This window comes from Kalmanozyma brasiliensis (genome assembly GCF_000497045.1).
Source record: "Kalmanozyma brasiliensis GHG001 unplaced genomic scaffold PSEUBRA_SCAF1, whole genome shotgun sequence".
In the NCBI taxonomy this organism is placed as follows: domain Eukaryota; kingdom Fungi; phylum Basidiomycota; class Ustilaginomycetes; order Ustilaginales; genus Kalmanozyma; species Kalmanozyma brasiliensis.
In genome coordinates, this window is record NW_015961948.1 from 23,562 (window position 1) to 44,327 (window position 20,766).

Genomic DNA, 20,766 nt, shown 5'->3' on the forward strand with positions numbered 1-20,766 from the left:
CAGGGACCGCTCATTGGCCGAGCTACTTGCTCTTGAAGTCGAGGAATCCACCCGTCGACAGCGACGCAGGATTGTCGTCGGGTCCAGCACCACACCCACCAATCTCGCGGTCCGTCAGCACGATCTCCACCCTCCTCTCTGCGCCCGGCGCGCCGGGAAAGAGATCATCGAAGCTCATCCTGCAGCGCGAGCTGTGCGGCTTGCCGTCGATCAGCACCTGCTGCACGTACGCCTTGACACCAGTTGGGATCTTTCCACCGATCGAGCGCTCATCAAACCCGCGCACTGTCACCGTCGCCTTACCCAGCAACGGATTGTCAATCGTGTACCCTGGCATGAATGGCGACAGCACCAGCAGCTCCTTGGTGCCCGGCGTGGGGTACAGTCCCAGCAGATACCATCCGAGCAGCGAAGCCATCGCTCCATTATCGTCGTTACCCGGAATACCACCTGGCTTCAGGGAGAAGTACTTGTGCACCACCTCGCGCACACGCTGCACGCTGCGCCACGGCTTGCCGATGAAGTGGTACATGGTCGGCGTGTCGAAGCTCGGCTCATTGCCCGGTCCGTAGTAGCCCTTGTCGAAGAAGTGGTCGAGTCGCTTCTCGAATGTCGCCTTGCCGCCCATCAGCTCGACCAGACCGGCGCGATCGTGCGGAGCGTAAAAGCTGTACTCCCACGAAGACGATTCGTAGACGCCAAAGTCGTTCTCGGCCTGCAGACTGCAAGCGTGCGACTGGTTGGTGTCGAGCGGCGAGCAGAAGGTCGGGTCGGTGGGTTGGAACGTGCCGTTGGCATAGCGGCGTTGAACAAAAGTGGTGAAGCCGTCGCTGGAGGAGTGGTGGTCGAAGTTGAGGCTGTAGTTCAGTGAGGCTTTGGCGTACCGCTGGACGTCTTCGTTGGGCTTGCCGAGCGCGAGGGCGGTCATGGCAGCTGTAAAGTCGCCAAAGGCATACTCGAGCGAGCGACTCGCCTCTCGTGTCTGCTCGCCCACCGACACAGGATCAATGTAGCTGAACGGGATGTAGCCGTACAGCTGATACGGCGCAGCCTGGCGTCCCTCGTACTCCCACTGTGGCGATGGCACGTCAAGGTCGTGCTGCATCGCTTGGTACAGCTCGTCCGTATTGACGCCTAGCGATTCGGCCGCCTTAGCATACTTGACCGCAAAATCAGCAAGCACCTCGACACCGTGGTTCGAGCCTTGCACGAATCCTTTGATCTGGTTGGCCCTGCACTCCGGCAGCCAACCCTCCTTCCGCCAGCCATCGATGTACGTCTCGACGATCTGCGCAAAATCGCCTGGACTCGACAATGAGAGGAAAGGGAACAGCGTGCGGTACGTGTCCCAGGTGCAGTACATGCCGTCGAAGTAGGGGGCGGTGGTCGGAAACGGGCCATCGCCGGTCGCGTTGTTCGGCGAGAGGAAGGTGCGATAGAAGCTCGTGTAGAAGAGTCGGCGGACGTAGTCGGGCGTGGCAGGGTCCAGCTGGATACGCTGCAGCTTGTCCTCCCACAGCGCCTGGCTGGCTGCAACGGTAGCATCGAAGTTCCAATTGCTGATCTCGGTCTCCATGTTGTGGCAGGCATTGTCGGCCGAGGCGAACGAGACACCACGTCGAACGGTGATCGTCACATCCTGCTTGGTTGCGGTGTCTACCTTGAACCCGACGACGGCGCCGGCCTGATACTGGCCGACCTGTTGGGCGAGCCTCACCCAGTGGTCTAGATCGGTACGCTTCGAATCGTACCCACGACGGTTACCGCCAAAGAACGCATGCTTGCCCAGCGTCTGCTTGCTGTCGAACTTCAGATCGACACACTGGAATGCATGGTACGGGAAGTCCCCGGGCCCCCACGAGCTGAGCCAAGTACCGTTCATCGTCAAGCGCCCAGCCTCCCAGTTGGCCTTCATCTCGCCACCCCTGAAGGTGCCCGGCGAGTCGTTGGTCCAATCGAGCACAAGATACGGGCTCGACTTTGTCCGAGCCATCTCGGCGGCAGGGAACGTATACCTCTCGAGTGTGCTCCTGCGCGTACTGGTGACCTCGATCTTGATGCCGTTGTCGAGCGTGGTGGTAAAGTACCCGGGTCGGCCATGGTCCGTGTGATTGCGACGCATGCGTTTGCGGTCGTCGAGCAGCGTGGGGCACGCATCGATCGCGTTGTCATCGCAAAGGACGGGCATGATGCAAAAGTTGCCGTAGCTGCCGGAGCTCGAGCCGGTGCCCGAGTCGTGCAGTGGGCTGACGCCGCGCGTGGGCTGGTCCGAGGGCCACACATAGCCAGCGGGCGCGTAGCCTTCGACGTTGATGGTGGCTTTGGCCATGCCGTAGGGGACAGAGGCACCAGCGAAGACATCGCCAGGATCGCCGTTGGCCTCGGTGCCGACAAAGATGTTGACGTACTGGGTGAGGTTGATGTCGGTGTTGGAGGCAGGAGTGACGGCGGGAGCAGGGGCGGCGACGTCACGGCCGTGCAAGATGGGATCAGAATCGACCACAAAAGGCTGTTCCGGAGTGCCTGCTTGCGATGGTAGGGCGCGCGCCGACACTTGTAGGCCAGCCTGCGCCGCTAGCAGCGTCAGCACCGAGATTCGCGTCAGTGCCATCATTGTGAACGGGGGAGCAGCTTTGAGAACGGGGAAATGACGATGACATTGTCCCAAATGGCCACCTTTTTTACCCGAGCTTGAGCCAGACGAAGCCACTGAGACGCTAGCCATTGCCACCCCATCCCACCATTTGGTGGTGGGTCCTTCGCATCGCTACGCCCCACCTCGTGCTCATGTGCACTGCCCCACTTCGGTGACGCACGCCCCTCTGCAGCCAGATGAAGCGGGACTCGAGGCTAAATTGAGCAAGATATCCCTGAGCGCCTCGAGCGGCTAGTGGCGGTGGTGGCTCGGAGCTTGATATGCAGGGCGATGGGGTCATACAGTAGCAAGACGCTCGGTGCCAGTTCTACCTCTCACCAGATGGTCGCGTTGCAGTGCAAAACCAGTCCAAAGGGCGGGGCAGCAGAAATGGCATGGCTACGCATACATGTGGTGTTTAAAGGATCCTTTCTCTACACGAAGTGGTCTCGAAGAGGGTCTGGACTCAGTTTCAGTAACGCTCGCGTCTGTCGTGGTACGCCTCGTCCAAGCAGACGCAGAGGGCCGAGACAAAGGCGGCATCCACACCAGGAGCGACGGTGACATCGTATGTCTGCTTGTCGACTGATGGTGGTAAGTAGGGTCAGTGAGCGGTCCACCTTGCAAGCGGTAGCTGGGTCGAGACTTACAGAAAATGTCGCCCATGCTGCCGTAGTCCCTGGAGATGCTGGCAACGATAAAGCCCGAGTCGGTGGTGATTTGGGCGACGCCCGAGAGCCATCGTCCTCTCAGAGTCCAGCGCTGGCGGCGTCCATCGCCCGCAAGGTTGTCAAAGACAATTTCGAGCTTTGGGTTGAAGTAGCCGATCTTGTCGACGGTGAAGAGGAGCTTTTTGGACGGGTCACAGCTTTCGCCTTGATAGGAGCTTGTGAAGAAGCCAACATGACAAAACTCGAACAACTGTCTGCCAGTGTGGTCGAGCAGAATCTTTTTGCTTGAGAGGGAGAAGACCTTGGCGTCGACTTTGAAGAGCAGTGCGCCGATGACGGCATCCTTGATCTTGAAGTCGTCGCCAGAGTGGGACCATTTGAGCTCGCGGACGCGGAGCGTGATGGGTGTCGTGTGGCGTGTATATTCGGCAATGATACCCATAGGATAAGGTGGAGGGGGAAGCGGAACGATGATCGGGGGAGGTCCCGACATGGGCACTGTCGGTCTACCCTTGCCGGTGAAGCTCATGGTGCTGATACGTAGTGTCTAGACGAGGCTGAGTCGAGCTACGTGCTCGGAAGCCAGCTGATCTGGTGAAGAGATTAATACAGTGACGAGGAGGCGACACGAAGGTGCACGAAAAACAAGGTCGTTCTTGAGCACTTCTGCGCACTGCCTCTAGGAGTCTTTGCGCATGTGACTGTGTGGCGGTGAAGTCCCCACCGCATCCCCACCAATGGCACATCTTCGGAATCGCCTGGCCTCGGAGCTTCCGACTGTGACCTGATCAGCCGAAGGTGTGCCATTGTGCGCTATCATGCAAATGTGGCCGTGCAGCTAGAATTCATGCGAAAGCGTCACTTTGCGCTAGACCAGCTCAAAGCGCCGATGTCATCGGACTCAGCCGTTTTGTTTATATCTTCAGCAGGCTCGGCGCCGAGGGAATGAGCGATGCGATTCACAGCAGAACAAGATCATGACATGGTGTGCGATGGGATAGGCAGGAGCCGGACCGCATTTTGGTGCTTGCAAGTCAGGTGCGGCCGGACAGAAATGTGAGAGGCTTCACTTCTTGCTGCCGATGAAGGGCACAAAGCAGGGAACCTCCTCCTTGTACTTCTTCCACTGCGGGTTATCCTTGTGCTTCTTATCGCCGCTCTCCTCGAGCATGGGCACACCCGAGATGAATCGAATGAGGCCGTATTCGAGCAGCGGGCTGAGCGCAGCCAGACCCACCGCCCAGGTTGGGTAGAAGGTGCCTGCGTTGGCGATTGCCGAGGTGGAAAGGATGAACTGACCCGCCCAGAGACTGACCTCGCCAAAGTAGTTAGGGTGTCGAGACCAGCTCCACACTCCGGACGTGATGAAGGGCTCCTTGTGCTTGCCTGCCTCGCGGTCCTCTCGCCACTGCGACTTTTGACGATCGGCGGTGACCTCGAGACCCATGCCGGCGATCCAGATGGCGAGACCGATGTAGTCGCGAGGGCCCAGAGGTGGCTGCGATGCCTTGGGGATCGAGTTGACGAGGTAGACGGGGAGAGCAGTGATCGCGATCCAGGTAGCCTGCATCATCCAGGCGCCAAAGAACTTGGGAGGGCTCTGCTTGATCTCATCGAAGCGGCTGTCGCTGCCGGACTTTTGAATGCGCTGAAAGAGGAAGCTGCCGAGACGGATGGCCCAGAAGAGCGTGAGTCCGGTCATGATGGCCTGACGAGGGTGGAACGCCGAGAGGGACGTGGGCAACGAGATGTTTTTGAAGCCGTCGACGTAGCGTGCTCGGATCCATGGCATGTAGAGCGAGGCACCCGCCGCCGAGATGAAGCCGAGCGAGCCACATAGGTCGTAGTACTTTTCGGTCTTGAGAGGCACCGCGATGGCTGCGCAGGCTGCCTGGAAGCCGTAGATGAGCCCAAGGGTGGGGAGAAGGGCCTTGAGACCCACGGTGTAGGTGCTCATGATGGGCGTTCGTAAAGTGCGATGGTGGTGGCGAAGGGCGACGATCGACGAAGAGCGAGGCTAGTCAGCAATATATCCATCCTCTGTTGCCGCTTGGTATTTAGGCCTGCTTCGCAAGCTTCTCGACAACGACAACGCCAGGGTTCCCGAAAGCAAGGTGACAAGCCAACGTGGCTCCGTTAGGCAAGCACGGCACTTCCGCGGGAAGCTGATTCACTTCTCTTGTTGAGCCATGGCCGGAGAGCGGGCTCGACCGCCGAAGAGCTTTGATGTGGAGGGATTTTTGGCTCAGAAGCGCCCGCGGACAATCCGACGCAAAGACGCAACGTGTTCAGTGCTATGGTCTCACATCTCAGGGATTTTCGCTCGTCAGCGTCGGTCCAGACACGTTTGCGTTGAGGGTCAGACAAGATGATCAGCGTGCAGCGGAGCATTGAAAACAGTCGTCATCTCAACGCTTCCGAGCGGCAGTGCGGACCCTAGCTCGCTTCCATTTGATCGATCCATTCGGGAAGCTCGCATGTTGTTCCATCGCAGAGAAGACCCATTGTAGTCTGTCCAATCTCGATCGGGCGCTTGTATCGAAACAGCTGAGACGAGCAGCACGTCAAACGTCACAGCATGCGTTTTACGTCTGTGCAGCCACGGACTCCTAGGATATGCCGCCTGTCGATCTTGGCATCGGAAGCTAGCCGACCAGTCTGACTGGATTCGTGCTGCAGCCGCCTTTTTCGAAAATTGCTATTCTGGACCCGCTCAGTCAACCGTGCAGCACGACAGCTGTCTCTCTCACAAGCAAAGAACACGATTTCATGTTTTTCGGCCTCCGATGCGACTTTGTGTGATGGATAAACATTGCTTGCTCCTATTTGTGCGTGTCGAAGCTGTCAAGCGTTTCCATCCGATCCGATCTTGTTCCTTCGTTACCATCATCACCATCCCTGGACACTCTTCCCTGTGTTGACCATGTCGCAGCAATACTCATACGGCGGCGGAGGCGAAGGAGGCTATCAGCCCCCGCAAGCGCCTCCTCAGCAGCCTCCTCACATGCAACAACCCAACTCGTACGCACCCGGTCCCTACCAAGGTCAGCCTCACGGCGCCCAAAACCAGTACTACAACGGTCAACAGCCCCAACATCCTCCTCCTCAGCAGTACTACGGTAACGACCAAAAGATGGCGCTCAAGCCCGAAGGCTTCGAAGGCGAGCGCTTCAAGCCCAAGCCCAAGTTCAACGACCCCATCTTCCTCGTCCTCTTCCTGCTCGTCTTTGGCGGCTTCATCGCGCTCTCGGTCATCTGTCTCATGGGCTACTCCAACGCCAATGTCAACGTCTCCATTGGCCGCACCAATGTTCCGGGTAGCACACTCAACGGTCAGACGGTCATCATGTTCATGATCTGCTGTGGTGTCGCGCTCGTTCTCTCGTTCATCTACATCCTGCTCGTCCGCACTTTCCCCAAATTCATCCTCGAGGCGACGCTGCTGCTGACCACGCTCGCCAATGTCGCTTTCTGCGTCTACCTCTGGGTTTCGGGTAACACGGCTGCGGCTATCATCTTCACCATCTTTGCCGTCTTCAGCGTGATTGCCTACTTCTTCATGCGCAAGCGCATTCCGCTCGCCAAGCTCATCCTCGTCACTGTCATCCGCACGGCAGAGCAGTACAAGAGCGTCTACGTCGTCGCGCTCACCGGTCTGATCGTCGAAACCGCCTTCAGTGCATGGACCAGCTGGGTCATCGTTGCAACTTACCAGCGCTTCCAGCCGAGCGGACAGGCGGCCGGCAGCAGCTCTAGCAACGCCTCGATCATCGGCCTCATGGTCTTTATCGTCTTTGCCTACTACTGGATCTCCGAAGTGATCAAGAACGTCGCCTTCACCACCGTCGCCGGCATCTTTGGCGTGGCTTACTACAACGTCAACAAGGTTTCGCACGCTGCGTGGGGCGCGTTCCGCCGCTCCATGACCTACAGTCTGGGGTCAATCTGCTTCGGCTCGCTCATTGTGGCCATCCTCGACATGCTGCGTGCGCTATTCAACCTGCTTCAGAGCCAGGCAGCTTCGGATGGCGATATGACGGGTCAGATTCTGGCGTGCATTGCCTCGTGCTGCATCGGCTGCATCCGCGCCCTCGTCGACTACTTCAACCGCTACGCCTACATCAACATTGCCCTCTACGGAAACGGATACATCCGCGCGGCCAAGGAGACCTGGTCGCTGCTCAAGGACCGCGGTATCGACGCGCTCATCAACGACAGCCTCGTCAACATTGTCTTCAACTGCGGTGCTTTCATCGTCGGTCTGTTGACCGCCCTGTTCGCTTACGTCTACGAGCAGAAGACCAACCCACAGTACCTCCAGAACAGCTCTGGGTACTACTCGATCATTCTGCTCGTAGCGTTCGGGCTGGGCTTCAACATCGCGCTCAGCGTGGGAGCAGGCAGCATCGCCAGTGGTGTCAGCACCTACTTTGTCGCGCTGGCTGAGGACCCGTACGTACTGCAGGGCAAGAACCCGGAGCTGTTCGAGATGATCCGTCAGCAGTACCCGCATGTCGTACAGGCTGTCAATCACTAAGCCTTCCGCACTGCCATCACTGTAGATTACGTCTTCACATCGCACTTGATCGCTCGCCTAATCGATCTTTCTCACAAAACTACTTGTAGCGTGGAAAAGCACCAGATTGACTTATCGGCTCATCCGCTTTTGCACGGCCACAACCGGAAGCCTGAACTTAGTTCGAGCGTTTCCAGAAATGTGACAATGGTGGGGATGCGGTGGGGCCTCCACCGCCACACATTCACATGCGCAATGACTGTCAAAGCCATTGCGCGGCGGTCTCGAACAGAGTTACGAGCGATCACTCCATCATTCATCTCCTCGCCACTATCACTTTCTTTGTCGGCAACGAGCTCTTCAAGAGACCAGCTGGCTCCTGAGTACCACATCAGACCAAGCGTTCCGTATACCACACTGCGCATAAGCACCATGAGCTCCGTCAGGAAAGCGTCCAAGCCATCGGCGGGAGCTCCTCCCATCATCACCCGCGCCCCTCGACCATTCTGTCTCTTGGGAATCATTGCCGAGTACGCACGCCATACGACACCCATCACGCTACGTTTCAGTGAGGGCAGACACTCCTTCTTCAAAGACGTCATGAACATCACAGACGCTGTCACCAACGCGCTGGTCTTCCGTGTGGAAGTCAAGGCCTTCTCCCTGTCTGGCAAGAAGACGCTCATCGATCACGCGGGACGGCGACTGTTCGATTTCTACCGCGCCGGCGGCGGTCTCTCCACCACGTACCAAGGCGAAAGTTGTGACGAGACGAAAAAGCTTCTCTTCACCGTCGACAAGATTGGCACCTCGGAGTCGGAGCTCTTCATTGCCTTTGATAATCTTGCTGCGGATGGCCGGCGTCAGCGATGGTCGGTGAAGGGACGATGGCTGCCCGGCGTGTCCCAGATCGCAAACATGTCTGGTCTTGCCGTCGCCAACATCTCGAGGGACTTCAGCGATTTCTGCTGTGAGTTCATAGTGCCAGCATCGAGCACTGCATAGATTCGCTCGCTGACATTGCTTTTCGCCCTTTCCCCAGCCGACACACAGACATTGGAGGTCACAGTCGCTCCAGGCGTCGACGCTGCTCTCGTGTCGGCTCTCTGCGTCTGCTTCGAAGAGGCGTACCGCTGCGTAGGCCACAGCAGTTCTTGCCATAATAGATCCGGCACAAGTGTTGCTCTTCGACACAGTTCTATGGGCATGAGCTCAGGTGCTGCCCTCGCGGCGGCCGGACCAATGGGCATGGGGCCGGGCATGGGCCAAGGCTTCTGACCATGATCAGCTCCAGATCTGTTGACGCTGTAGTTGCGTACAAACACCGTGACTTCAGTTGCATTTGCTTCCTGCGGTGGGAAGTGGATGGGCACGAGCGTCTCTTCGATTCTTGTCAGGCTCGTCTCGCACCCATCCTTCATTACGACCGTCCAATGAATCTCATGACTTCGGTCCACGCCAGCCCAGCCATGCTTCTCGAACGATCTGATACTGTGATTTCCCGAGCTCGAGACTACAACTTCGCCACCGCCCCAGGAGCAATGACCTTCCTCGACTGCCTCACGATCTGCACCCTGTGTCCTTTGGATGCAGCAATGTCCTTGCGCAGCAGCTTGCCCGTCGGGTTCCTCGGCGCGCTCTCCGCGAACAGATACCAGCTTGGCCACTTGTAGTAGGCTGTCTTATCTCCAACCCATGTATGAAGTCGGTGAGCCAGCTCGTGCATCTTGGCCTCTTGAGAGAGGGCCGACTTGTCCTTGGGCACCACGAGCAGGAGCACCTGCTCCTCACCTGTGGAGGCGTCTTCGATGAAGCCCGTCGCCGCGGCGTCAACGAGCTCCGGATGGGTCGCAAACAGGTCGTCCAGTTCCGCAGGAGGTACTTGGAAACCTTTGACTTTGATGAGCTCCTTGGTGCGACCGGTGATCCACAGCCGACCGTTGGCGTCGAGACACCCCTCATCGCCGGAGCGGTACCAGCCATCGTCGGTGAAAGCACCCGCGGTCAGCTCGACATCGAGAGCAGAGTGGGTTTCAGAGGACAAGCCCGAGAAGTAGCCCGACATGACGGCCGGTGCACGGATGAGCACCTCTCCCACCACGCCGGGATTAAGAGGTGCCCGCTCACCGCGCGCCCGGGCCTGACGCGAGACGGCACGGATCTCTTCTTGACGGTGCTCGGATTGCTGCTGGCTCGTTCCGGGAAGCGGTCGGATCTGAATATCGGTGTTGGGACAAGGAAAGCCGGCACTGCCCAGCTCGTCTCGCACGACCTTGCCGTCGGCGTCCAATCCGAGGCCGCCTGTCTGCGAGGTGGAGCACGTCTCTGTGGTGCCGTAGCCGAGTTGGATGTACTTGCCCGTGCGTTCGTACACCTTGCGCACCACCTCGACTGGGACCGGAGCACCACCGGTAAGGAACGCGGCGATGCTCGATAGATCGATGCCTTTGCTCTGCGGTGCAGCCGGGTCGAGGTGAGGGCAGGAGCGCAGCGCTACGGCTACAGCTGGAGCGATGTGGCTGAAGGTGGCCCGGTAGCGAGTGACGAGACCGAGGTAGTAGCCCAGGTCGAACTTGGGCGATGCAGGAATGATAAGCGTCGTGCCAAAAGCGACGGTGGGGAGCAAGACGGTTGCGAGACCATACACGTGGTACCACGGAGCCAGCGTGATCCAACGTTCACCGCCTCCGTTGGCGCCCCTCGACGTGCCGCTAAAGTGCGGGTTGGTGTCCCACACGCCCAACGTGTTGCTGACGAGAGCACGGTGGCTGATGAGCACGCCTTTGCTCTGACCGGTCGTGCCGCTGGACCACAGAACGAAGGCGATCCTCCTCTGCTGCTCCTCGGGTGTCATGGGCGCAGGTGTAAACGCAGGACGATCGAGACTGGCGATGCTGCCTTCGCCCTTCGTCCCTGGGGGCGGCAGCAAGAGATGCGTCCAGTCGCGAGGATCGTATGCCGATGCAACGCCGTGTCGGTTCACGTTGTTTCCGTAATAGTCCATGCCTGACGAGACGTCGACGGTCCACACGCGGCGTCGAAGGAACGGAACCTGGTTGCTCTTCTCGAGCCTGGCTGCCTTGGATTCGTCCCAGTCTCTGGCAAGTTGACGCGCCCATGCCTGGATCTCTGCTGCCTTGACCTGGCCGTTGTCGGTGGGAGGCGAGTCGAGCAGCAGCTGGAGCGCTTTGCGAAGAGGAAGCTCACCTTCTGCGCCGACGGTGGTGAAGAGAACTTGGGGACGCGCCTTAGCAAGGATGTAGGCCAGCTCGCGAGGACTGAGATAGGTTGAGATGGGGCAGACGGTGAGGTTGGCTGCGACGGTACCGAGTGCGACCAGAGGCCAGACCATACCGTTCGGGATGTGGAGTAAGACGGTGGTGCGAGGAGCGTGGATCGGTTCACGCGGTCGCTTTGGATCCGAGACAAATGCCGCTGGTGCACCCGTCAAGATCTGGAGGGAGCGGGCGAGTCGCAAGCTGTCGGCCCTCAGCCGTGCCCAGCTGAGCTGTGCGCCTGTTCCATCATGTACCAGGATGGGTCGCTGTTCCGGGATAGGGGTAGCGTCGAAGGTGTGGTCCGGGTATCGATCGGCAAAGTGGTTGGGGTGGTGCTGGAGAGGATTGCTGAAGAGGAAGGTGTGAAGGTTCTGGTCCTGGGGGAAAGCGGTCTTGAGACCGCTGGTGATGGCGACCATGGTGTGGTACGAAGCAATCTAGGCGCAGATGGACCGAAAGCAGGAAGACGAGTCGAAAGAGCACCTGCTTATATCAGGACAGCCGGTCGACACAAAAGTGCGGGGCACCACAGATAGGATGTGGGGAGGAGGAAGGACAATGGCCGAACAAGCACGAGAGAAGGGTCCAAGCTTCACTCATCCGATACAATGCGCAGACATGTTCGGCTGTCGCGGCAACGTCCTTGCTGCAGTGGTCACGTTGCTACTCGGACTATCACTCCGGAAGCGCTACGCACCTCGACCCTTCAAACGGCCACGTCGTCCACCGCCTCGTCTTAGCCCTCTCCGCGGCGTATTCGAACGTCGAGATCATGGTGATCGCCCTTCATTGCACAGTCCGCCCCCGTTTGACAGTTCCATATCATTTGTGGGAGCAGAAGCGCAGAAGGCGGCAACAGGAGCCCACATGAGAAGGCGCAGAACGCGGGGAGAGGAGGCTTCGCTTTTGGCGCACGGGTTGGACCATTCAGGGTCCTCGATTGATGGCTTTGTCGGCCGTCGGGTCGGGCTGCTCGCCTTGGCTGTCGCGCGAATTTGGGGCCAAGGACCTGTTCACTCGGCCGTGTGGCTAACACCCTTCTCCCATTCTTGGCCAACTCGCGGTCCGCTCATTGTCGCCGGTTCGTGACCTGAAAGCTTGCTCGTCATCGTCGGAACATGATGCCCAGCTGCGTTCGGTCTCTTGGGCCCGTGTACTCAAAAGTGTTCAGTTCTTCGCTGTAACATGGCAGCAGCGTCGTCGTCGTCAGCGCTTCTCTGCGGTGTCTTCGAATGGACCCTGAATCGAAGGAGAAACCTTCTCGCGCCGAGCAGCCAACTCTAAATTAGGGCTGTGTCTTGCAGCTCCGACCAAAGTCACCGTCGGCACGGTCATCTGCCATGGCATTCGAGTCTCGATCGTCCACGACAGGCTTAAGGAACGGGATGCGGTGCAGCCGGCAGCGGAATCACAGCCTTGCTGGCCTTACGAGATACAGGCCAGTACTCCTCTGACGGAAACTCGTATGAGAAAGGCAGTCGACTTCATTTTTACTTGGCGGAATGTGGCAACCGACCTTCCATGCGTCGGATGCTGCGGGGAGCACGAAGCTCAACATAAGCTTCTTCGCGACCTGAACGCATGAAGGTCGAGCCAATCTGTCATGATGGTCTTCGTTTTGGAATGGACTGAGGCATGCCTGCCGAGATGGATTGCCCATCCTCGCTTACGGCGAAAATCGACCGACAATCGAGAACCCTGCTGCCGAAGAATTCGCAAACGTCGTGTGGCGAGGCATTCCAGACCTGCACATGCAACCTACGCTTGGCATGCGCTACACACCGTTTTACAGCTTGGCAGGCCATCTCCTTGGGTCCAGCCGCCTGCAGCTTATGCGGTGCTCCACTGCCAATGCTGTGTCCGGTCCGGCATGATCTTGTTCGGTCAACCTTGCTGCTTTGACATTGCCTCGGCACCATCATCTCCACCCTCGATCCTCGTCCACCTCTCTCGACTCGGTACGATAGAAGGCTAAGACTTCTTGACAAGCATCGTGGCTTCTTGCGCCACCCTCCTTAGCGCTGGACGCACTCACTCGACCTTCCTTTGATCCAAGCCACAGACCGTATATAATCTGCAAAGGCTTTCGTCTCTCTTGCCGGCATAGACACTTACACGCAAACATCCCTCTCCAGCATACCATGAAGACCTCAGTGACGCTCACGACACTGGCGCTGGCCACCGCAGCGCTATCTGCCACCTCCACTGCAGCGCTCCCATCGACCCTCTCGCGCCGCCAGTCCTCGTCGCAAGGCTACTTCAGCCCCTCTGCCAACGGCGGCTCCATGCTGACCGAGCAACGCGAGCCGCTCAACATCATCGTCTCTGGCCAGTCCAGCCCTGGCGTCCTCTACCAAGATGGGTTTGAGGAGTTTTCTCGCGCGCTCTACTTCTCCCCCGGCAGCTGTCTCGGCATCAGTCAGGGCGGCTTCCAGTCCGCGAATCTGGGTGATGGCAACGGTGATCGGCCGCAGACCAACATCATGCGCTACAATTACAAGCAGGGCGACAGCGGGACGTGCCTCGAGTCGCTACACGGTGGCAATCACTTCCGCTACTGGATCCAGAATGGTAGTGCTGCCGACTCGGGGGCGGTGTTCATCGCCGCCAGTGTCGAGCTGAACGCAACTCTCAACCACATGATTGCGCCCAATGGGTACGACGATGGCCGCGATGAGATCGTCGGCAATGCCACGGCGGGCACGCTGACGAGCCCAGGCGGATTCGGGTACACCGTTAGCAGGACCACCAACTCGTTGCTCAGCGGCTTTTCGGCCAGCCAGATCAATCACGGCATTAGCATTGACGGCACGGTAGATGTGCTCACCGTTACGATTACCAAGAACGGCACGATCGGTGCAGGTCGCAACTCAAGCTCGAGCGACTCCGGCAGCAGCGGCAGCTCAAGCGAGAACAGCGGAAGCAACGGAAGCAGCGGCAGCAGCGGTAGCACGTCAAGCTCGAGTGGTGCATCCGACCTCTTCGGCATGAGCCACGTCGTAGGTCTCAGCACCTTGGCGCTTGGTCTGACCTCGGCGACGATGCTGCTGCTCTGAGTCAACCACCGCGGGCGGCGTGCCTTCAAAGTCGTAAGACGCCACATATCGACCACTACTGCACTTTCTCTTCGATAGAAGTCAACGGACAATGATAGGATGGACCCTCTCTTTTCGCACTCTGCGCGGCTTCGATGAATGACGATGAGAGCGTGTGCAGAAAGGGCTCGTCGATCGACGCTGTGAGCTGGAATCGTACGAGCGTAAGCGTTGTCAATTGCCAGGAGGCAGCACGAGAAGAACTGAGCTCTCGCGCTGCAAACCCTAAATCCGAGATTCGCGCCAAAAAGTTCACCTCGCCTCCACACAAATCTTCAACCTTGCTTGACATCGAAGCTTCCTTCGAGACATCCACCATCCCACCTTCACGAGTCTGGAGTACGCGTCATGGCATCGGCAACGAGAGCGCTCCCTCTTTTGGGTCGCAACGTCGCATCAAGCAGTCGACAAACTCTGTCAGCGCTCGCGAAACCTCTCGCTGTCAGGCCAGCTGCTTCCTCGTCGCGACTCATTTCCACGCTGCACACATCCGCAAGTCGCACGCCATCATCGCTTCGTCCGACCCTATTCGCACAGCAGCGCACATTTCGCACAGCATTCGCTCTGCGCAAGGACGAATCACGGACCGCCGTCTTCATCCCCGAAACCTCTTCGGATCCTTCCAATACCGACGACGCCTCCGCCTCGGTCCCGGTCACAGGCGAGCGCACGCCCATCGGCCAGATCGAACAGCGCCTCGCCATCACCTTTACCTGCACCGTCGACGCCTGCGGCCACCGCAGCTCACACGAGTTCTCGAAACGATCGTATACAAAGGGTATTGTCATCGTCCAGTGCCCCGGGTGCAAGAATCGACATCTCATCGCGGATAATCTGAGCTGGTTCACGGAGTCGGAAGGGGAGCCGAGGACGATTGAGCAGATGATCGAGGCGAAAGGCGGGAAGGTGAGGAGGGGAAGTGTCGGTGCGGATGGAGAGACGATTGAGATTCTGTCCTAGACGTGCGCGGCTGGCGTAACACATTCAGCCCCATAGATGGTCTACTCACACGACGCACACTCTCGAGCATCGAACGCAACACCTTGCTGTAATACTACAAGTTCTACTCTACATCTAAGCGCAGTCATCGTGCACCTTCTTTGCGACGGCCAGCGTGCGTTCCTCCCTGAGCCTCTGGCCGACCACCTGCAGGCACACCGGCAGCCCGTGCACCTCATCGACCTTGTACTGACTCCACACCTTGCCTTCGTTCTCGCTCTTCGCCTTGAAGTCGCCCTTGACCGCATCCAGCTCCTTGTCCACGGTAACTCCTTCCAACGGCACAACGACAGCAGGCATATCCATAAGGTTCCAAGCGCCCGTATAGAAGATGTGATGGTAGGCATCGTGCGTTGTGCTCACCTCTGCAGCGACGGGTGTGACGATGCCGTCGAACTCCCGACCGCCGGCGAGTTGCTGGATGCGCAGCAGCAGTTCGGCCTGCCACCCCGTGCGCTTGGCTTGCAACGTCCAGAGGTCTTTGACGGTGCAGTTCCACCCGGCGTCGGTCGGGGCCAGGCCAGGGACCCAATCGGCATGCTCACCGGAGCTCTCCATGATCGAGTGCACCGTGGCGCCACCTTCGGCGCGGAAGAAGGACTCGATATGCCCCTGACCGCGGAGGAAGAGCTCAGCATCGGTCGAGTTGGCAGACGCATCCCATTCGATGACGTTGTGGCCCGCCGCTCGGAGCTTGGCGATCGCATGCTGCATCGCGCGCTGGACGGGTGGAGTCGGGCTTACGATGCCGTTGTTGGTGAGCATGAGCAGCGTGAGCGAGGTTGGTAGCTGGACGGTGGAAACGGGCGTCCAGGGGATAGGTAGACACTTGGCATCCGCATGCCACGGCTCCGTGTCCACCACCGCCTTGGCGTACATCTCGAGGCCCTCAAAATCGTTGCACATGGGACCGTTGATCGACAGCACCGCCTCCTGACCCGCCAGTCCGCTCTTGCATTTGGCAGTGGGGAAGCGACCGAAGGAGGGCTTGAGACCCCACAGCCCGGCGAAGGAGCAAGGGATGCGAATGCTGCCGCCGATATCCGTGCCTACACCGAGCGGGCTACCGCGCATCGCCAGCAGGGCTGATTCGCCGCCCGAACTGCCACCCGGCGTCAATCGCGTGTTGGCAGGATGAAGCGTCCTTCCATTGGCATTCGACACCGTCTCCGCGATCATCATCGCCGTCGGCGTCGCGGTCTTGCAGTACAGCACCGCGCCCTGCTCCCGCAACAGCGTGACCAGCGTCGAGTCGTGGTTGGAGGGATCGTTGATCCATGCGACGAAGCCGAGGTTGGAATCGACGCCGTCGAGGTTGAAGTTGTCCTTGAGACTGATGGGCAGGCCAGCGAGGGGACCGAGAGGCTTGCCGGTGGTGGCGAAGTGGGCGTCGAGCTCGCGCGCGCGCGCGATGGCCTCGGTGAAGAAGATCTCGGTGAGACAGTTGGTGAGCTGATGCGCGATGGCCGCGCGCTTGCAGAAGGCAGTGGTGACGGCTTCGGACGTCCACGTGCGCGACTGCAGGTTGGCGAGGATGGTCGAGACGGGCGTGGTGGTGATCTCGAGCTCCAGGTCGGTGAGGATGTCGCAGGTGATGGGGATGGTGCGCACGTCCGTGCCGCTAGTCGAGGAGATGGCGGAGAGGGTCGAGGCGGGGAGGTGCCAGTCAGAGGGAATGCTCGCGAGGCGCGATTGCACCTTGGCCGCAGCGATGTCTTTCCAAGAAGACGACGACGAGGGATTGGCCATCTTGGATGAGCCGTTGGAGGCGGCGGGTGTAGATGGAGCAACGGTTCCAGGCATGGTGGTTCTCGAAGAGGATGTGCGACGTTGGTAGGTCGAAGTGAGAAGGTCGTGGGCGAGCAAGCGTTCCTATATACCGGCTCGAGCAGAGTGGGACTGAAGGGACGTTTCATACAACCGAAGCGCAGCACGAATCAGCGCAGCAGCCTGTGTGTCTCGGTCAATTCCGTCGCTGCGCAAAAGGTTCAACCTTATCTTGCGCTGCGCTTCGCTGTTGCGGGTCACCAGATGTTGCATTCGTCTAATCTCGGCAACCAACCCGGCCCGCTCCAAAGCCACACAAGAAGGAAAAAGGCGGCGCAGAAAAGTGTCACAAAGCCGAAAATCGCAACCGCGCAGGTCACAAGTCCGATAGCAATGAAACGCCTGTCTGTGCAGGAGCATCTACGAAGAGGTGGCTTTGCATCTGCTGGCTCGCAGCAACCGAATGGGTCAGGGCGTTGTCCATCTTCTCGCATCGCCCACTTCAGACCAGACAACACCACCAAATGCAACAGCACAAAGGAGCTCACAACGCCTTATCAGATTCACCACTCTGACTACAAAGCTACTTTGAAGAAGTTTCAAGCAGACTCTTCTTCCACATGCATCGAGATGAGCGTGAGACATCTCCCGAAGACGACATCGCTCATAAGAACGGGTTCAAGCTGGCGTGCCAGCCTCTCGTTCGCGTCCATCTTTTCGTCTTTGAACGCATCGCGAGCACGCTCGCATCCTTCCTGGATCTGTTCGAGATTTTCTTTGAGCTTAGGCAAGATAAAGTGTCTCGGGTTGGCGCTGTCCAAAGCGCTGTCGTACGAGGTCAACGCCTTGTCGATGTCTTTGATCAGCACCGAGGAGGTGACAGAGAGTGCCATTAGGCCAACCTGATCCGGTGAAGACGCGATGCGATCTTGGCAGCTTTTTATCGAAGCTTCGATGTCCTTGACCAGCCCAACTGTGAACTTTTCGAGTTGCGGGTTGGGTGTCGATTTGGAGGGTGCATCTGCTGTCTCCATAGACACAGAGGTTGTTTTATTTGGGTCGTTTTGCCCACCGCCTTCTTGCGCAGTCGATGATCGGCTCGGCTGAGCAACGATCTGGGTGGGTTGCGCCGTCACGCCAAGTGAGGGCCGCGTTACAGCCTCGGCTATCTCCTCGATTGATCTTGGCGAGGACTGCAGCGCCGCAGTGGGAGTGACGGCGCTGCTTGAGCTGCCTTGCCCACCAGTTGCCTCGTCGGAGCTTGCGCTGGTCAAGTGATCCTCCTCATCGCCGGGTAGAGCAGCATCGCTTGAAGGCGCTGCAGGAGTACTTGTGTTGGTCTTCCTCGGAACCTTGATAGTGAGCTTGGTCGTCGCCTTGGTCTTATTCTTTCGCGAGCGCATCGGTGGTGGGCACAAAAGAACGGGAGCATGCTGTGCAATCTTCTGGGAGCGGCCGCTTCGAGTTGTGGTCGCAGGCGGCAGCGAGAAATTGGCCTTTGACTGGACGGCAGGAGTGGTTTTTGACGGCTTGTACTTGGCCTTCTGCCTCGTGCTTCCTGACGACGTGGAGACTCTTGAGCACCGCTTTCCATCCATCGTACAGGTCCAGTGGCGCACAAAGCAATTGTGACACGATGTGGACGTTCTGAGTGCGCCAGCTTTGTTATAGCATCGTATGTCTTCTCTCTCGCAGCAGTCACACCTGTCAACCCGCTCTTGGTCGAACTGGTACTTTTCTTGACCTCCAGGAAGCTTTTGAAAGAGCGTCTTTGTAGAAGGCGGGAATGCTGGTGCTGATTTTGGCTCAGACTTGATTTGCGGCGATGGCGAGAGCTGGAATTTGCGTCGCTTCTTCTTGCTGCCAGCTTCTAGAGGCTGCTCGCTGTCGTCTGTAGAGCCTGAGTCATAGCCGGACTCGTCGACGTGGGGTCGTTGTCCACTTTCGCATAAGACAGGGTCTTCAGGGTCGGTCCGCTGCAAAGCCGCGTTATCGTTCGGCTGTGTCAAGGCAGAGATCTTCATGATAGCCGATGGATCAACTGTGTCAGAAGGCGCGATCGCCATGCTGGTGTTGGTGAGATCGCCAAGGGGTGTGCGGTGACTGAGCAGACTCGCGCCCTGGAAAGCGTCGTGAAAAGCGAGTGGCGGCGCAGCTACCTTTGTCCAGCTCTGTGATCCCGGGACTTGCAGCACGGTGTCCGCTAGAAACTGTGTCAATGCGGTTCTCTGGTCCGCCGCGCGATCGTGTGGTCCGGTGGAGGACTCCAAGCCGCCGTCGCGAAGCTCACCATCCTCCAAAGAAGGCGAAGATGGCGTCGGATCCCCTCGGGGACTAGTCGGGCTGGCAGAGCTGAACATGTTGGAGTTGATAAGTAAAGATCCTCGCCAAAGCCACTTCAGAGACATGGGGCATGCGTCATTGCCTAAGCTTGGGTTTGGTGGATGAAGGTGAGAAGGATACAAGAGTATCTGATGGTAAGGAGAGTGCAACGACTGAGCCGGGCGACAGGTTCTGTCCGCTTTGAAGCGCCCACCAAATCTTTTCTAGTGCATGGCAAGGCTGACGAGGTCGAAGCAGGCGCGAAGAATCATTTAACGTGTCAAAGGTCTCATCACGGTGGGACAAGCGCCTCAGCAATGGCCCACGCAGCGCTCAGATCCCACATTGCTGCTCCTTCGACCGAGCCTTGACCGAGGGCGGCACACGCAAAGCGCTGCCGTGCAGCCCTTTGTCTCGCTGCAGACAGAGCACGCTCAGGCCGCGACAGAGCGAAGGGACGGACAAGAACAGCAAAGCTTCCTCGTCGCGATACTATCGTGTAGCCCTACTGTACAAATAATGATGTCGTTAATGCGATCGATTTGCCAGAGTCTGCGGAGTGTGGAATGTCGTTATATGCCGCCTTTTGAGAGTGTGAGCCAGAGGTCGTCTCCGAGGTAGTGAATGTTGTCTATCGCGATGCCCTTGCCGGTCTTTCGAATCTCCTCCGTGTCCATCTGCAGCACGCCGACGGCGAGCACCTCTTGCTTGCCCTGTGCTTTGATCGCGACGCACTGGCCCTTCTTGAGGGGCTCTTCGCCCTTTGATGGATCGGGAAGATGTCCTCCTGCGCTTGTGAGCCCTGGCGACATGACGTTGGCGCCCGACAAGACGAACTTGATGGCACCTCGGTCGACTTGTACTGATGGAAGCATTTCTGGGACTGGTTTGAAACGAGCCGAAGCAGAGTGAATACAAAGGGAAACAGTCAGCGTCTTGCTCATCAACAATGTATGCTCGATGAATACTTACACTTATGCAAAAGCCGCAAGCTCGGCAGGTACCAATCGTCGTAGTGCTGGAAGAAGAGCACTTGCTTGTCTGCAATCAGCATCTGGACATGCTCGCGTGCGAACTTGACCGTCGTGACGGAAGCCTTGTTGGGCCATGCTGCTTCGAGGAGGGCGCCTTCGTCCTGGGCGAGAGCCGGGTACTGCTCGGTGAGCTTCTGTCGGATGACCCTGCGCACTGACGACTTGAGTGCTGTCGCGGGACTCAGATCGGGCTTTGGCTCGAACTTCTTGAAGAGCGACATGCTTGACGTGCAGATGATGGAAGAGTGCTGGTTGGAACAAGTGTTGAAATGGTAGCGCTTGCAGACTTGGCCGCACTTCTTTTTTGACAGTCGCTCGGATCTCGGATAGGTTACAAGACTCTAACACGTCCGTGCTGTATTTTCCGTTGCCAAGTGACAGCAGAGCCAAGAAGAACTGCAGCTCGTGCAGCTGCAGGTACCAGCAGCCGACGTCAGATGAGGCTAACC

The 20,766-nt window shown here is 58.4% G+C and overlaps 10 protein-coding genes across 10 annotated transcripts; 3 read left to right on the forward strand and 7 right to left on the reverse strand.

Moving 5' to 3' along the window:
- Positions 1–22: 22 nt before the first annotated feature.
- Positions 23–2,614, reverse strand: PSEUBRA_000013 (Glycosyl hydrolase family 92; the record flags this gene model as incomplete). Its single annotated transcript, XM_016435657.1, has 1 exon — positions 23–2,614. One exon carries the CDS (start codon positions 2,612–2,614, stop codon positions 23–25), a length of 2,592 nt encoding a protein of 863 aa, XP_016294632.1.
- Positions 2,615–3,107: 493 nt separating this feature from the next.
- Positions 3,108–3,835, reverse strand: PSEUBRA_000014 (LURP1-like domain protein; the record flags this gene model as incomplete). The annotated part of the gene is made up of 2 exons (XM_016435667.1): positions 3,108–3,220; positions 3,286–3,835. 2 exons carry the CDS (start codon positions 3,833–3,835, stop codon positions 3,108–3,110), a joined length of 663 nt encoding a protein of 220 aa, XP_016294633.1.
- Positions 3,836–4,372: 537 nt separating this feature from the next.
- PSEUBRA_000015 (Protein of unknown function DUF1295) lies at positions 4,373–5,263 on the reverse strand (the record flags this gene model as incomplete). Its single annotated transcript, XM_016435665.1, has 1 exon — positions 4,373–5,263. One exon carries the CDS (start codon positions 5,261–5,263, stop codon positions 4,373–4,375), a length of 891 nt encoding a protein of 296 aa, XP_016294634.1.
- Positions 5,264–6,229: 966 nt separating this feature from the next.
- On the forward strand, positions 6,230–7,843 carry PSEUBRA_000016 (Choline transporter-like protein; the record flags this gene model as incomplete). Its single annotated transcript, XM_016435645.1, has 1 exon — positions 6,230–7,843. One exon carries the CDS (start codon positions 6,230–6,232, stop codon positions 7,841–7,843), a length of 1,614 nt encoding a protein of 537 aa, XP_016294635.1.
- Positions 7,844–8,254: 411 nt separating this feature from the next.
- PSEUBRA_000017 (LURP1-like domain protein) lies at positions 8,255–9,100 on the forward strand (the record flags this gene model as incomplete). The annotated part of the gene is made up of 2 exons (XM_059464324.1): positions 8,255–8,792; positions 8,865–9,100. The coding sequence occupies 2 exons, from the start codon at positions 8,255–8,257 to the stop codon at positions 9,098–9,100; spliced, it is 774 nt and encodes a 257-aa protein (XP_059320929.1).
- A 235-nt stretch (positions 9,101–9,335) lies between these two features.
- On the reverse strand, positions 9,336–11,519 carry PSEUBRA_000018 (AMP-dependent synthetase/ligase; the record flags this gene model as incomplete). The annotated part of the gene is made up of 1 exon (XM_016435656.1): positions 9,336–11,519. The coding sequence occupies one exon, from the start codon at positions 11,517–11,519 to the stop codon at positions 9,336–9,338; it is 2,184 nt and encodes a 727-aa protein (XP_016294637.1).
- Positions 11,520–13,241: 1,722 nt separating this feature from the next.
- Positions 13,242–15,155, forward strand: PSEUBRA_000019 (Zinc finger, DNL-type; the record flags this gene model as incomplete). Its single annotated transcript, XM_059464330.1, has 2 exons — positions 13,242–14,099; positions 14,733–15,155. The coding sequence occupies 2 exons, from the start codon at positions 13,242–13,244 to the stop codon at positions 15,153–15,155; spliced, it is 1,281 nt and encodes a 426-aa protein (XP_059320930.1).
- Positions 15,156–15,269: 114 nt separating this feature from the next.
- Positions 15,270–16,997, reverse strand: PSEUBRA_000020 (Amidase; the record flags this gene model as incomplete). Its single annotated transcript, XM_016435663.1, has 1 exon — positions 15,270–16,997. The coding sequence occupies one exon, from the start codon at positions 16,995–16,997 to the stop codon at positions 15,270–15,272; it is 1,728 nt and encodes a 575-aa protein (XP_016294639.1).
- Positions 16,998–17,560: 563 nt separating this feature from the next.
- On the reverse strand, positions 17,561–18,559 carry PSEUBRA_000021 (Phosphatidylethanolamine-binding protein PEBP; the record flags this gene model as incomplete). Its single annotated transcript, XM_059464335.1, has 1 exon — positions 17,561–18,559. One exon carries the CDS (start codon positions 18,557–18,559, stop codon positions 17,561–17,563), a length of 999 nt encoding a protein of 332 aa, XP_059321017.1.
- Positions 18,560–19,855: 1,296 nt separating this feature from the next.
- On the reverse strand, positions 19,856–20,538 carry PSEUBRA_000022 (Pseudouridine synthase/archaeosine transglycosylase; the record flags this gene model as incomplete). The annotated part of the gene is made up of 2 exons (XM_059464338.1): positions 19,856–20,166; positions 20,256–20,538. The coding sequence occupies 2 exons, from the start codon at positions 20,536–20,538 to the stop codon at positions 19,856–19,858; spliced, it is 594 nt and encodes a 197-aa protein (XP_059320931.1).
- Between the last annotated feature and the right edge of the window lie 228 nt (positions 20,539–20,766).